The following is a 16,581-nucleotide window of genomic DNA, read 5'->3' on the forward strand; positions in this document are numbered from 1 at the left end:
TGCGATTATCGTCCGATCGTCTGCTGCCTGCGCTGATGCACAGTGATTTACGTGAAAATCGCGAAAGTAGAACATCCAGTGAATGGTGTTGTGTTGCAAATTGTGGTGTTATTTGATGTTTCCAATAGATTTTGCTCAATTTTTAGCAAGCTCAGCAATCGCAAGCCCGTGCAGCCTAACTACGTGGCTTCGCAAGCAGTGAGGCGTTTTCAGAGAAGAGTTACTGACCTGTGGGAAGGCCGATTTTTCTGTACACTGCGGATGGCACCTTGTTGCCAAACGATGATGGCTGATGCGGCGGCTCCCTTATATCGCGTCAAGTGGATGGAAAATGAATGGCTGGCTCTCGGTGCGGTGTGATCTGCAAAATAATTAAAGATTAGTCATCGTTGCGAGTGATTGTGCCAGTATTCGGTTATTTTTTTCGTTTATAGAATAATAACGGTAAAGCAGGTCATCGGAACGTTTTTTTTTTCTGATTACGAACCGTCAATACATGTATGTACGTGTGATTCAAGAATTTAAAACGGTTATAAATCGAGTGCCTCTGTAGGTCAAATTGTGAATAGAGAAAAAAAACTTGTAGTTTTGATCGGAGTGCAGTAACATTTTTTAACGACTAACTATATCCTGTCTCGGCAGCATAACAGTAATAAAGTAAATCTCATTTGTGTGGACTTTTTCGATAGTTGAACGTTATGGAAATAAGTGCCGGAAGCTCATCGCGTGTCGTTAGAAAAGGTAAGGATTTGAATTTTTTATAGGGGAACAAAACGTCATCTGATGTTATCAACGTTTAAAAACGTGACATTTTATTTGTAGTTCTATTACTTTTCAAAATTAAGTGATCCACAAAGCTAAACATATCGTGCCAACCACATCTCTTTTTATCTTACAATTTCTTAAAAGTTTACCTCTAAGAACGCTTATTTTGTTTTCAACAATCTAATCAGAAATAAATTTCTGTTCGATTGATGGTAACTAAAGAGTCGTCAATCTGATAAGAATTAAATACTGGTTTTGCAGATACTACAGTTTTTAAGAGTGGCCTAAAAAAATTTAGCAACGTTATCGCTACCGCAATTTTTGATCGAATACTTTTCCAGGATTTCAAAGTTGCGTTCATCTGCGTTCTGAATTCTTATCAATATCAGGAAAATAATTCTTTATTACAGCTAAAGTTGCATATTCAATTTTAGGGTGTTTTCATCGCGTGCTGATGGCTCGTTCCACAAGTACAATTTTGAGGAACGGTGACAAACTTGTAGTTTTTGTGCAATGCTCTAGCTCGTTTGCCTAAACTGTGAGAGCTCATATTCAGTGCGATATTCAGCTAATACCCGCGGTGAATATCATGATATTCACCGCGAATGCTGGTTAAAAATCGCGCTAAATATTGGCTCTTACACTTTAGGCAAAAGAGTAAGAACATTGCTTTCTTCGACAAACTTGTAGCTTTGTAGTACTACTTAAGAACGACAAGTTTATCGTACATCCATCGGCATGCGGTCAATTCGATTGAATTGACACCTCAAAATTTAATATGCAAACTCGATAACAACGAATGTCAAGAAAAATCCCAGAATCTTCTGGATGCTCTCAATTCACCAAATCCAGTAATCATGATACAGATACCATAGAACGCACGCAGTTTTCAGAATTGACCTACCAAGGAACAATAGAGTTTGCGCAGAGTTGTTGGGTCTCCGAACTCCTTTCCGATACTACAAATCAAGTCAAGTTGATGATTGGCTTTATTTATAATCGTTGAATAATGTTCTTCGAATGTCATTTGAGTGTCTAATAAAATTCTTAAAACAATCACAACTTCGCTACGATATAGAGTTGTCCCAGCTTACAATAATTACACAACGAGCGCTATTTTTTACGTTGAAATCTAATCTCGGTACACCTTAGAAAAGCTTATCAACATTTAGTTGCGGATGCAATCATTGAACAAATCGGTAAGCGCTTCAAGCCTTCTTCAATCATCATGCGTTTCGATAAGATGAGAAATTTTGGTATCTGCGTACCGTTACCGTGCCTAATTCTGCACAGTTCTTAATTCTGCGCAATTTTTGTTATACTTATGTTTTATTGTATTTTTTGTAACTATGAGCATAATATTTTATTTTTCTTAAATAGAATTATTGATTCTGTGTCAGTGGTCACAATAATATCAAGAATACATGCGAATAAAAGAAAAAAAATCTGAATTGTCAATACGATCAACGTCGCAAACACCTTTGTTCGTAGTAACGAAAAGACAACGGCAGGAAATAGTTTTATTTATTTCCTCTTAAAACGAGTGCAACGATTTAAACAAACATCCTAGTTGGTAATAAAAGTTAGTATTAGTCATGATTTAGGTAAAATTAAATATTAGCTTACGCTAAGTAGCGCATAGTACTGAAAAAGTGCAAAAAAATAATGCGCAGATTTACGCACCAAATTTGTTTATTGTGTTCCTAACTATGCGCAGTTTCACAGAGATGAATTCTGGCAAAATTAGGCGGAAGCACATGCAATATGATAAGAACAAAATGCTTGCGAATGTGGACAAGGTAAAAAGAGGCTTTTCCATACGCCGAGCCGCAAGGAAATATGGGATTCTCGAAAGCACACTTCATGCAAAGTTTTCAGCTGGTGTTTAGTTAAACTCTGCGACGCGTTCCGGGAGGCCAAAAGCGTTCACAACGCAAGAGGAAGGCCGGATTGTCGATTGGATTATTCAGATAGCGAGAGCTGGATTTCGGGTGGATTCTCAGAGGTTAAAGACATCTGTGGCACATTACCTTAAATCGATTGGGCGACCTAGTTTCGTTGGAACTCGTCTGCCGGCAGAAATCGTCAATAGTACTCCGGATGGTTGGTCTATTGAGAAAAATGTATCGGTGGCATGAGTTTTTTTATGAATATTTAAAAAATGTTCTCCACCCATGGCTACTGCGATACAAGGTAGCTCTTCCCATTTTACTTTTCATAGATGGCCATAAATCGCACGTTTCTCTTCAGACCACTGAGTTTTGCAAGGTGAAAAGTGGCCCGTGGAAAGAAAAAGCAGTTAGTACAAGAGAAGCGCCAAAAACAAACATTAACGAAGGCTTCAAATGATGGAAAAACTTGTACAGAAAATGTTTAAATTACTTTCCTTTTAAATAAACAATTTTGTTAAAACAATCAATGTTATTTTTTGGCTGCGCAGAATTAGGAACAAAACTGCGCAGAATTAGGAACATGCTCAAGCAAGTGCGCAGAATTAGGCACCAAACATAAATGCAAAATTTTCTTCTCATACTGTTGTTTTTGGCTGTACATGTATCTAACTTTTTTTTCTGTGTTTTCGAAAGTCATACAACATGTGGGACCTATTATTTGTTTGAATGCAAATTTGCGAACTAGGGTTGAACTTTTGAAATTGTCTTAACTGCGCAGAATATGGCACCTTCACGGTATAACAATCGTGTGTCAGGTGGTAAAACTTTAGTAACATAATTGATGAACAACGCAAAAAGCAGCTTTAACAACGCTATTCTAATGCCAATCTTAGTTATTATCAGAATCTCAATGCATCGTTGACTACGCATAGTTGTCCCAGTTTCTATGAAGTTTCCCATAAACATGGGACAACTATCGGTAGAACCGCAGCGATGCAGTTGCTCAAAATATAATCAAGTGAAAAAAAACCCACATGTGATAATTATTGCCATTTTCTGTAAGAATTTGTTCGGCGCTATTTCAGGATGTATTTGATTCCACACAAGTATCTCATGATTGTTGTATTTTTTTTCGCGGTACAATTGAGCTGCATTCTTTGAAAACGTAACCTTTGATACAAATTGAGTTCATTGTGGTAGAAATTTTATTTCATTTTATTTTTGATCGACTTGAGAAAGACGGTTTACTTTTCGATTCATTGCGGGATCTTCGTCTGGCTGCTAAGTGAAAGTTTCTGCGATTGATGTTAACACAAATTTGCTCAGGGGTAGTCACATTGGTGTTTATTACGGAAGTCAAATCACGGTGAAATCAGAGTGAAGTGAATAACACATAAGCAGCGTTGCCACTAAGTTTTGAATAAAATCTGGCAAAACGAAAATAAAAAGTCTGGCAAAAATCTGTCACTCATTTTTGGATAAAATTCCTGGCAAAATTGAAAATTGAAAGTGATGACCTTTTTTTTGCTCTCCCCGGGTGTAGGTAGGTAAAGGCAGGCAAGGCCCATCTCGCAGTAATGATCTTCTTGCGAGACGACGCGGATAAAATCTGGCAAATATCTGGCTCATTTACAAATATCTGGCAGATTCTGAGGTTTATCTGTTTGTCTGGCGCGCAAACAGAAATCTGGCAAAATCCAGATTTATCTGGCACAATGGCAACGCTGCACATAAGTGAGAAAAACGTAGCAAAGTGACATGTGCCGTGAAATTTGGGTTATTATGAGTGTCATATCACTGAAGTGAAAACAGAAAAAGCGAAGTTTCGCGTGGAATCATCTCACGGCCATTTTGAACGGTGAAATGATTTCACGAAGATGAGGAAGCTTTAAAAATCGATTGATTAGTAATCCAAGGATAATATATATCGGATCTATTGCTCAGTAACTAGACGAATAATTATATGTGAAAAAATCGAGTCTTTGGCACTTACAATTTTTTAAGGTAGGGCTTGAATGTTTCGTTTTCTCGAAAAACATTCTCTTACAAAATTTCAACTCAATCGGACTAAGGAAAGTTGTGTCTCAAAGCGGTCAAAGTTTAACTTTGACTGATGACGAAGAGCACAGGCAAATGTCGATATTAAAATTTGCTTTTTTATGCCAAATGTCTTTAGAATGCATAAAACGTCGAGACCTGGTGTTATCTAAAAAAAAAAAATTGAAAAAAATCGACTTTCTGGGACTTAGATTTTTTTGTGCTGCGAAACTGATTTGACTTGTCCTATAGTCGTTATCACGTCACTGTCAATCTCATTTCACGGAGGTAATTTTTGTCACCTCACTTTAGGTGGAATCGGGAATAGGTCTCAAAAAGTGGAATGAGCGTGAAAGTAAAATATAATTTACCGTGAGGTGACTCCCGTAATAAGTACCAATATAACAGGATGGCCACTTGGTCGAGTCAAAGTGAAAATTTCTAGGAAAACATTGGAGATAGAAAGGATGTTAAAACAAAAAGGGTGAAAATTGTGTAAGAATTCATAAATATAATTATAATCAGACGAACAGTTAAAGGAGATGAAGGTGAAATAGTTTTTATTTTTTTAACACTGTTTTTGCAAAGATATAAAGGATAAACATTAGGGAATCCCAATAAAATCGATATGGCAAAAGTCAAGGTGCTCAATTCTAAATTGAAAGAATAAGTTATTTAGAGTATATGTATTTGTAGAACAATTCGACTTTCAAAAAAATTGTTTACAGGTCCAACCGTTATTCATGAAAAAATGATGTTTTCATGCTGAAAAATCACTTTTTGCAATTCTGTTCACATTTTTCCGTATGTTTTTTTCATTCTTGTAGGGTTATTTTTGAATATTTTTGCATGGTTTAGTTCAACATGCATTCAGTTATTTGACTCACAGAGCTTATTAAATATCGCAAAAAACTACATTTTGTCCTTAATTTTTAAATGAAACCTTCCAAAACTCACAATCTATTTTTTCGATCAAGAACTGAAATTTGGCTGCTTTTGATTTTTTGCTTTTTTATGACGAAAATTCACATAAAAAAGATCCTCGATAACTTGATATCTATATGGCTGAGATATTGGCGTTCTTATATATAATAGAAAACTAAGCATTTTTACAATCAAATCATTTTTTTCATTTTGGGAGATGAAAAATATCAATGTTAAAAAAATGATTTTTTAGATTACTGATAACTTAGTAAAAGGTATAAAAATTTGGACAAATCTAAGAAAAATTTAGAACGAAAATTATGGTTTTTATGCCTCCTCATAGAAAGCTTTATTTCGCTATGTAAAACATAGAAATATGAACCGAAGACAAAGTTTCTTTTTCGAAGAAATCCTAAAATTTTGTCGATTGTGCGTCAATTACAATCTGATTAGGAAGTAAATTTTCAATTCTACTCAAAAGATGCATTTTTGAATATACTGAAACTTTTCCGAACATACGTTATGGCTATCCACATCCACATTCCATTAATCCACATTTGAACCACAATTTAATTATTCGCACAAAAACGGCAAAATAAAACACTACACAATGGAGATTGAGCATTTAAAGTATTCTTGTAAAAATGCTTAGTTTTCCAGCACATGGAAAATTCCAATATCTCTCAGCTCCCCGGTAAGACATCAGAGATTTTTAAATGTAGATTTTCGTCAAGAATTGCAGTAAAAGTTTTAGTTCTTGACAAAGCCCTTCTTAAAGCCACAAAAAGCCAAAATAGAAAATTATCCCAAATTAAGCTCAGAATGACCGAAAAACTAGGAAGAGCCAAAATAGAAAATTATCCCAAATTAAGCTCAGAATCACCGAAAAGCCATTCTAAGGACTAGAAAAAGCCAAAATAGAGAAAGATCCCAATTTAAGCTTAGAATGGCCGAAAAATCCTCCTAATGGCCTGAAAAAACCAAATGATCACAAATTAATCTGAGAATGGCTGAAAACCCCTTCTTAAGGCCAGAAAAAGGCAAAATTAAAGATGATCCCAAATTGAGCTCAGAAGTGAGAGAGAGAGAAGATCCAAAATAGAAAATGATCCCAAATTAAGCTCAGAATGGCCGAAAAACCCTTCATAAGGCCAGAAAAAGCCAAAAAAGAAAATTATACCACGCTAGGCACAGTATGGCCGAAAAACTCTTCTTAAAGCCTGAAAAAAAAGATAAATAGAAAATGATCCTGAATTTAGCACAGAATCGATGGAAAGCCCATCTGAAGGTAAGCAAAAGTCAAAATAGAAAATGATCCCAAATTAAGCTCAAAATGGCCGAAAAACCCTTCTAAAGGCCAGAAAACCCTTTTAGGAGCTAGAAAAAGCCAAAACAAAAAACGATCCCAAATTGAGTGCAGAATGGCCGAAAAGCCCTGAGGGCTAGAAATTGAGCTCAGAATGTTGTTTAAAATAAATCGGCGAAAAAAGAAATATCATAGGGAAACCAGCAAAAAGCGGAAAATCGAGAATGGATGTTGAGTGGGCAGTTTTGTGAAAATAAACGTTTTTTCGTTAATATGACCCCTAATTGTACCTGACACAAAATTTTGGAGTCACTCTACTTGCACCACACATAATGTTCATATTTTTTTCTTATATGTGTCATTCTGAGGGCCATCACAATGGAGATGTTCCCGAACTCGACCCGTACTCGTCGGGCTCGGGTTTGAATTTTTTGTCGGGTACGGGTCAGGTTCGGATTTAGTGAAAAAAAAAAGGAAACCCGAAACCCGACTATATCAAATAAGCATAATTAACGATATCATGCAACTGTGAAAATTACCAACATTATAATACCATTCGAGGTTCGAAGTTTTAGGGCAAGCTCAAATTGGTATAGAAAATTGACCCAAAATAATTCTCGGGTTCGGGTTTCACAAAAACTAAATTTTTGGGTTCTGGTTCGATAAAAAAAAAGTTCCGGGTTCGGGTTTCAACCGAAAAAAATCGGGTTTGGGTTCGACAAACATCAATCCCTGCCATCTCTACATCACAAGTGCGACATTATTGGGGCGAATTGGAATTCGGTTCAGTTATCGAAATAGATTGTTTAAAAAGTAGGAGGGGGGTAGCCACGACACGACTGCAAAGTTGACGTAGGACTACGAAAGTTCTATACACTAAGGTCGCTTTTTACGCGGTTTTTTTACGCGGTATTTTCTTTGCCCGGATTTCGGTTTCCCTCCACTCGGAATGCAAAATTAACGATGGTTTTTTTTACGCGGATTCCGGAATTTACGCAATTTTTTACGCGGATTCCGGAATTTATGCTGTTTTTTTACGCGAATTCCGGAATTTACGCGGTTTTTTACGCGGTTTCCTTTTACGCGGTACGTATCCCCCGCGTAAAAAGCGACTTTAGTGTATTTCATTTTGACACTACAGGCTGTATTTGATTTGAGCACGTTTTACTTTTGACACGGTTCGATTTTGGCACACATTTGCCAAAAACGAGCGATTAATCATATTTTTGAAATAATTTATTTTTTCTACCAATTTAATTCTCCAGCAGAAAGGAATTTTGATACTCAGTACTAAAAACCGTACTATGTCTCTAATCACTCGGGTGGTCAGATCAAGTGTCTAGGTCGTCATAGACCACACGCGGACCTGTCCCCGTTAAATTCCGGTTACACCCAAATTCTTGAGCTAAAATTCATCAAGCAAGACCTCTAACGACTTGGAACTAAGACTAGTTCACTAAGGGTCATATCTTCTGTTAAGGTCGTCATAGGCCACTTAGAAAGTAAAAGAGAGATCCGTTCATTTTAGGCATGGTTCGATTTTGGCAACAGAAAATTTTTTGGCGTGTTGGCAAAATCAAACGGGGGTCCGTATTTTGATTGTTTGTTTGCAGCACTCTAGTTTAGCAGAAAAAGCATTCTTTTTAACATTGATGAATGCCTTTTACCCTAATACAGTCGATTCCTTCAATACATGAAAAGGCAACTGTTTTTTTTTTATTCTCGCTTATTTTCCGTCGGTCAAGTTCCGCTACTGTTGTGGCCAATCACCGACGCCCAGGGAGGCGACTCCACACCCAGGACCCTAACTCACGACCCGTTTATTAACGGACCGGCGCCAACGGCTTTACTTCCTAATGCGATGGAAGGCGTGATCCCAGAGATTTTTCGCCTCAGAAAATCTCCCGGTGTCGGCTAGGATTGAATCTAGACCAGTTGGGTTGGTTGTGAGTGGATCACGCCACCTCACAACCATCGACACCTATGTCGGCGGTGGGATTCGAACCCAGGCGTCGAGCGTGGTTGGCGGAGACGTTATCAACCACACTAGGCCCCCGCTACGTAGGGCAACTGTTATCTTCAAAAATAAACCGGGCTAGAGTGATGAACAACTATAGCCTCAGCAGTTAATGTTTGCATAGTGTTGTTCAATTACAAGTAAGGTTATGGAAGGTAACATTTTCTTGCAGAAGGGACCATTGAGAATGTCGCTATAGAGAGATTTGTCGCTATATAAGTTGTCGTTATAGGGGGATTCGATTGTATTTGCTTCTGTACGAAACGAAAAAAAAAAAAGATGACAGTTCAAACGCAATTCGATTGTCTTTCAGATCCCAACACAATAACTACACGTTAGCCCAACACGCCTACTGTGAGTCGACAGCGACAATGTAGTCTTCACTTGGCTTGGCTGCACACAAATGAATATCGAGTTCTAATGCACTGATAGACGACGAGTGAAAAGCGCTCTATTCATACATGGCTCGGTGCAGTACTGTTACCTGCTTTCGTTCAAGACATCAGTTTTAATAACATTCTAACAGCATATCGTTAAACTGTCTGATAAAGGAGGTGGTTACGAACTCTCCGAAAAAGTTTCACCTTCAAGACATCGAAATAGTCTAGGCTAAGAGATTCTGTCAAATTTTTTTTGCCGCGATATAGAAGATATCGCAGCAGGCAGTTGGTGTCTACTCATGAAGTCTGTGCCAGGCGTGCTCGTATATGATTGGTAGACTGTTCGTGAAAATTCGACCTTGGAACTTTTATTCAATTTTCACTGCTAAGAAATGAAGTGATAATGATAACTAAAGTATCAAAAAATTGTCCATCATTTCATCAATCCAAAAAATTGAAATCTTTCATTCCGAAGTCACACTTTGGTTTTAGTTTCCGCAGAATGTATCCCGATATAGTGCGGTAAGACGTAGTCCTACGTCAAAATAGTTGGAGAGATTGTTTATGAGACACGACCGCAGAGTTAACATATAATTACGAAAGCCTGTCGTATGTCAATGTATTTTTTGCAATAGATTTGGGAATACACTTAATAGGCGTTAATGGTGTGAAGTGGTAATTTTTAGTTATAAAACACTTTCAACTCTCTGTTTTAATTTATTGATTGGTAACCTTGAAGAGAAGCGTTGTATTCTCCGTTTCGCACACAATGCAAGCACGCGAACAATACATAATGATCATACACACACGCTACCGGACATATTCAGCATTGCTGTGCAGTGTTGTGGCCCGCTGGTTAATCAGTACGCTATGGAACGCTGCGATTGAATGAGTCGCCTGCTCAGCCTTGCTGCGCTAAAATCAGCTGTTGCTCTGCCGATTGCAGATCAAGACAACCGTCCTCTTGCGTCAGTAATCGGTTATACAATGATAACTATTTTCTGCATGTTGAAATCCCGGTAGGCGTGTCTTCGTGGACTAGAGCGGGTGAAACAACAACAACAACAACAGTAAATCGGTTATAAACTCAAATCGTTTTTATACTTTAGCATCGGCTGTACTAGGGAAGACTTGTTACAGCTCTGATTGGTCGAAACATAAGTTCAACATATTCCAACCTACTTTTTTCAATATTATAATGGTTAGCATAACTAAATCCTAATTTTCCGTATGTTGTTTGACGCAATTTTCCAATCGATTGCTGTCTGAATGAAATAATTCCGTTGAAAACTGACTGAGCCTTCTTCTTAGAGCTCTTCAGATACAGAAATTCAGAAAGTCGTGTTTCAAAGCAATTTTCGATATTCTTTTTCCTTTTCCTTTTTGCTAAATGTCTCAGAAATACATAAAACGGCAATATCATGATTACATTCATGATATTTTCTTAATGAATCAACTTTTTGAGAGAGTTAGAAGTTCGATTTGAAAAAAATTTAATAACACCAGATCTTAACTTTTCACGCATTTTCAAGACATTTGAGTTTGAGCTTGAGCTTGATGACCGCACATTTTGTAGTTGCTCCTCTGTGATCGATCTGAGCTAGTGAAGTTGCTCAAGAAACCACGTGTATGGTTTCATGCATTTTCAACACATTTGGCTTCAAAAAGTTGTAAAAGTTGTGTATGGGATGCGTCCGCAGGTTAACGTAGAAATACGACAGTATGTCTTATATCAATATATTTCTTGAAATAAATTAGAGAATACACTCGATTTGGGTTAATCAATTCGATGGTCTGAAGTGTTAAATATCAGTAGTTGTTCTTTTTCAACTGTCTCCTTGTTTCAATGATTGGTAACTCTGCAGAGGAGCGTTTATTTGGCTTGAATTCATACGAAAATAATTTTAAAGGTTGCTGGAACACCCACACCAATTACGGAAATACTCGTATTGGGTGGTATTTGGTCATTTTAAGCTGTTTTTCGGAAACCTGGTGACTTCTTGAACTTCAAAATGGCATCTAGAGTTGATTTCCGGTTTTTGGGCATAATCTCAATTCCGGAAATACCCATGTTGGGTGTTATCTGATCATTTTGGGCTGTTTTCCAGAAAACAGAATTTATTTATTTACTAGCTGACCCGCCTATTTTTGTGTTTAATTTAATGATTTTAAACATTTCAAATTCATTGTTTCTTGCGATTTGTTTATATCGTTTGAAATGATTGGTTTTATCGGAATGACAACATTCTCGACTTTTACATTTAGTACATCACCTCTATTCCGGAAATACTCATATTGGGTAGTATTCAGTTATTTTCGTTGTTTTCCAGAAACTGAAAAAGGTTAGCTTCGAATTCAAAATGATGTCCAGGGTCAATGCTTGGCTTCTATACATCATTTCGATTACGAAAATATCCATATGTAGTAGTATTCGGTTGTTTCCCAGAAGTTGCCATCTCACATTTAAAAATGGTGTCTGAGGTCAATTTTTAGCTCCTTGCATCATTCTGGTTAAAGAAACACTCATATTGGGTGGTATTTGGTCACTTTAGGCTATTTTTCAGAAACCGGCAGTCGCCATCCTGGATTTTAAAATGGCATTTTGAGACAATTTCTAGCCCCTGAGCGTCATTCTGGTTTGAGAAACACCCATAAAAGGTGTGATTTGGTCATTTTCGGCTGTTTTCCAGAAACTGGAAATCACTATTTTAAATTCAAAATGGTGTCTGAGGTCAATTCTAGCTCCTATGTATCATTCTAGTTCCGAAGCATCTCATATTGGATGGAAGTCGGCCATTTTGGCTGTTTTTCAGCAACCGGAAGTCGTTATCTTGGATTTTAAAATGGCATTTGGAGACAATTTCTGGCCTCTGAGCGTCATTCTGGTTGAAGAAACACCCATATTGGGTGGTGTTTGGTTATTTTCGTTTGTTTTCCAGTCACCGGAAGTCGTCATCTTACAATTGAAAATATTGTCTGAGGTCGATTTGTGGCTTCAGTGCATCATAACAATTCCGGAATACCCATATTGGTTGGTATTTGGTCATATCCAGCTGTTATTCAGAAACCGGAAGTCGCCACTTTGGATTTCAAAATGATATTTGGAGACATTTTCCGGAGAGAAACCGGAAGTTTCCATCTTATATTTAACAACGGCGTCTGGAGTCGAAAATTTTTCTTGCTCTCAAAAACCTCAACATATCAAATTTGGTTCCATTTACTTGATTATTCCTCGAGATGTGCAAAAATTTGTGTGGAACCTCTCCCTTCAGAAGAAGGAGGGGTGTCGAAACATTATGGACATGTTTTTTGTAGTAGAACTAGACTACTGCGTCCATTAATTAGAACTATTGTAGTATGGACATGTTTGTTACCCCTAAAAACGTCTACCTGCCAAATTTGGTTCCATTTACTTGGTTAGTTCTTGAAATGTGCAGAAATTTGCGTTTCATTTGCATGGAACCCTTCTCTTCCAGGAGAGGGAGGGGTCTCGAACTATCTTAGTCACCTTTCTTGGCCCCTAAAATTTCTATATACAAATTTTCACGCCGATCGGTTCAGTAGTTTCCAAGCCTATATGGATCAGACAGACAGACAGACAGAGCTGCATTTTTATATGTTTAGATTTTCAATATGTAAGGCTTTGTTTGATTATCACAGAGAGGCAAATGTATTTGCTTTCATCATTTTGAAATTCAAAGCTCGATATTAAAAATTCCAGGAAATATTACCTGTGCTTTTGTCATTGGTCAATAGAGTGAAGCTTTGACCGCTTTGGAGCTCGATTTCCCGAAGTCCAATTAAGTTAAATTTAGCATGAGGAAGTTTTTCGGCAAAATTCCTGAACCTCACAGCTAAACAAAACTCTAAAAACCGTTACGTTGCACCGCTAGTTGTTTTTGTTAATCGAGGGTCCACTATTAGTTAATCGACCTCGAGGGAGTTGTTCTGTTTTTTTCGACAGACGCAGCCAATTGTTAGTGTACAGGACAAATGCAGGGCAAGTGCTACGATGCTTCTGACATTCACAGTCAGTGGCTTCTCACAGTCACAGTCATGACCAACTGGGAAAAAATAATGACAATTCTTGATAGGATCTGAGTCGTTAATTTTCCACTTTGGCATTCAATTAGCATCGAATGGGCACTTAATTTCCTTATCGTTAACAAAAAAAATTGTTCTCTTGATTGTACTCTTCCGTCTCGAAGGACATTGATCTGTCTTTAAGAAATCCACTACAAATCACGAATTCGCATGCAACGTAGTTTGTTTCTGTGATGGAAACGCTTTCAAAATACAAATATATCCGAAAGCAAGTGCTGCTAGTGGCTAACTTCTTACATGTTCTACTTCAATCTCAGTTGGACCAACATGATAAGCAAGCGACCAGATTTGGACACACATACCTTCGTACAAACGGTGGCGCGGCGCTCGAAGCTTAACTTCATACACACTTCGTTCGCACGGTCACAATTAACACGGCGCGTGCACTGCACAGATATGTGGGATAGGAGTTACCTACGGGGTGATCGCGAATCGACAAGCACCGAACAGCTGCTTGCTCGCCATGCTGATTGCTAATTTTGCAGTGCAAGGTTGGAACTCGGTTCGAACGGACGGAATAATCGACGATGCGCACACGTCTCTCGTAGCTCTTACAAGCACTTCGATGATTCGATCGCGCGCGTAAAGTACCCATACGCACGCGTATGTGGCGTGTTATCGATTGCGGGACACTGATATTACACCCATCGATCGTGTGGGTCGTTACTCCACCCGCTGGCGGAGTTAAAGTTTTAGCTTACCGCTGTGCCACGCAATCCTAGCGCAAGTGATAGTACCGCAATTGTAGGGGTAATTAGTTATAGATGCGACTGATCTTGCTTATCACCACTAGCTTGGCGCGTTGTGACCGATTGGTGATGATGAAAGTCATTGATGTCGAGGAGGAACGAGGGAACAGTTCAGTCTAAATATAGTGTGAACTCCGTGAGCATCGCTATAGTGGTTCGTTCCATGATCGTGTTAAGTTAAGCGTCTCGTTAGTGAAACGGTTTAACAGTTTTGATTTGTGAGTACCTGTGAGCGAGTGGCACAACTCTTCGCGTATTGCGTAATTTCAAGTGCGCACGTCGTTGCTATCGAAGCTCAGTGTCAGTATAAAATATTAAAAATTCTTATTTATAGCTATCCAATGCTCATTGTCTCGTCTTCGTATACTTTTAACGACCAAAAAACAACGTCCGATAATTGCAGCAGTAAATAGTGTAGTACAATGTGCGTGAGTTTCGTTTTAACTTGCACCAACTCCAAAAAGCAGTGCTGTGGGGTAATTTCTTTCGCAAGAGAAAGGTTCAAACTCAAACGTCTGCCCGCTGTTGTCATGTAGCGACTAGCACGCGTCTTATTGTAATCACTGCCCGAGGTTACAAAAAAATGCGACAAATTAGAATTTAAAATTCCACTTCCTGTCCTGTTGTTGACTGTTGTATCGTGAAGCGGTGAAGTGTGTAACGTATGGTCTCATTCAAAAGCCCTCTCCGAGGACAACCAGCTTCTCGATGAGTTCACCGAATTGAGATTTTGCATCATAGGGTCTATAGGTGTGAAACTAGTCAATTAGCTGCAACCGCGTCTGTAAGTTCAAGGTGCACACGGGATTCATTCAGTTTTATCAAGGTGAAAAATTTCGACCTTCGGGATCACTTTAGATGCACCTACTCATAGCAGCAATAACACGTAGATACTTCGTGCTTGAGTAAAAAAAGCGGGCCCCTAGCGACCCAAGTGTACAAGCGAGCAGAGTGTTATCGTATCAATCTGAGATAGGCTTGGGTTGGGATTTCGCTGCTCAACCTTGGAGCTGGTGGGTACTGATAAAATGTTTTAAATTGACATGTAATTACCCGGGCGGTGTAATCAACGTTTCGGAGGTGATTTTTGAGAACACAATTCACTGTTATTTTTTCACTGCATCGGCCAAGCAAGACAAAGAAAATAATTACTGATATTGTTTATCAAAATGCTTCCTCCATAGATTACAGTAGGATTTTTTTTGTATTGTTGTTGAGTTGACCTAGTATGTAGTTTTGCGTGGATTAAGATACCAGGTGATGATTGTTCCGAGGGGATGTTTTGAATTAAATATTGTTTATTCACAAACTTTTTGTCGCTTATCTTTTTGAAATGGAAAGAACCTATCTTAAAGGGTCGCATCATTTGTTAACACAGGTACTTTAAGTTATTGTGCCGTAGTAGTGACAAGTGCTTTCTTTTTCGACTTGATTGGCGTCATTCATTTACGTCGTAGTTGAATACAGGTTTGTGAAAGGTTATGAGGCAGTAAATTTATTCATTTCAGTGGAGCAATTACTCACTTGAAACATAATTCACCTAGAATTTTTACTGATTTGTTAAGTACGCTTATACGAATAGAAAAAAAATCTTGATTTGACAAAGGATTGTCAATCACCTTAAAATTATCGAACGATTATTTTCCGGTAAAAGCTGTTAAGAAATGAACTTTATTTCTTGTTTTGTGACTCCAAACGCGCGGTGCCGAGAGTGTGGTTTGATGGCGGTATATTTTTGTGCGAGAAACCACGCTCCACAACTTTTAATTTTGTGTGATTAAAAAAATCTTACTTTCGCAATAAAAATGATTCAAAGGTAATGTAGATTTCTATACGTTTGTGCTCATAAACAAGGATGTCTAATTAAATGTTATGTTTAAGGGGGATCACTTACTAACAACATCTTTCAAAAGTAGCTTGAAGCATTCAATTCAGTCAAGATTGGCAACAAAACTTTTAGCAAAAAAGTTGGAAATGATATTTTTTGGATAGTTTTTCTGGCTTTTCAATTGTTTTTTCTTTAACTCAGTGGATTTAATTTGCCTCCACTGTGTATTTTTTTGTGGATTTTCTCAGATCATGTTTCATTTTTCGGATTTCCAATAACATTTTCCAACTATTTTATATACAGACTTTAGTTCTACGAAATGCAAATTTTATTAAGCAAGCAATGACTGAGCAAATCGCAATATATTTGCTTATAGATCGATTGTAGCACCCGTTTCGAAACTGCAATTGGTTACAAAACTCTCAATAATCAAACCGCTATTACGGTTGCTTTTAGGCAGTCATTCATTCTTCGAATCATACGAATCATACCATCATTAACTGTAACAGGTACGGTGCCTTCACAAGGTTTGCTGAATAGAAACAATCATGAGGTATACAGTGATCGTCTTACAGCATA

At 37.9% G+C, this 16,581-nt stretch overlaps 1 protein-coding gene across 7 annotated transcripts in view; it reads left to right on the forward strand.

Annotated features, from left to right (window-relative positions):
* Positions 1-16,581, forward strand: part of LOC129721053 (pantothenate kinase 3) — a 78,946-nt gene continuing 62,365 nt past the window's right edge. For 4 of the 7 annotated variants that reach the window (XM_055673156.1, XM_055673155.1, XM_055673157.1 and 1 more), the window contains exon 1: positions 13,899-14,474. Coding sequence is in view for 1 of the 7 variants with exons in the window: in XM_055673163.1 (XP_055529138.1) it covers positions 699-741 (43 nt within the window). In the remaining 6 variants the exon portion in view is untranslated. Of the gene's footprint in view, positions 742-13,898; positions 14,475-16,581 lie in introns of those variants that run through there. The other 3 variants (XM_055673163.1, XM_055673160.1, XM_055673159.1) reach the window with 3 other exon arrangements.

The sequence above is a fragment of the Wyeomyia smithii genome, chromosome 2 (assembly GCF_029784165.1).
Source record: "Wyeomyia smithii strain HCP4-BCI-WySm-NY-G18 chromosome 2, ASM2978416v1, whole genome shotgun sequence".
Lineage (NCBI taxonomy): Eukaryota > Metazoa > Arthropoda > Insecta > Diptera > Culicidae > Wyeomyia > Wyeomyia smithii.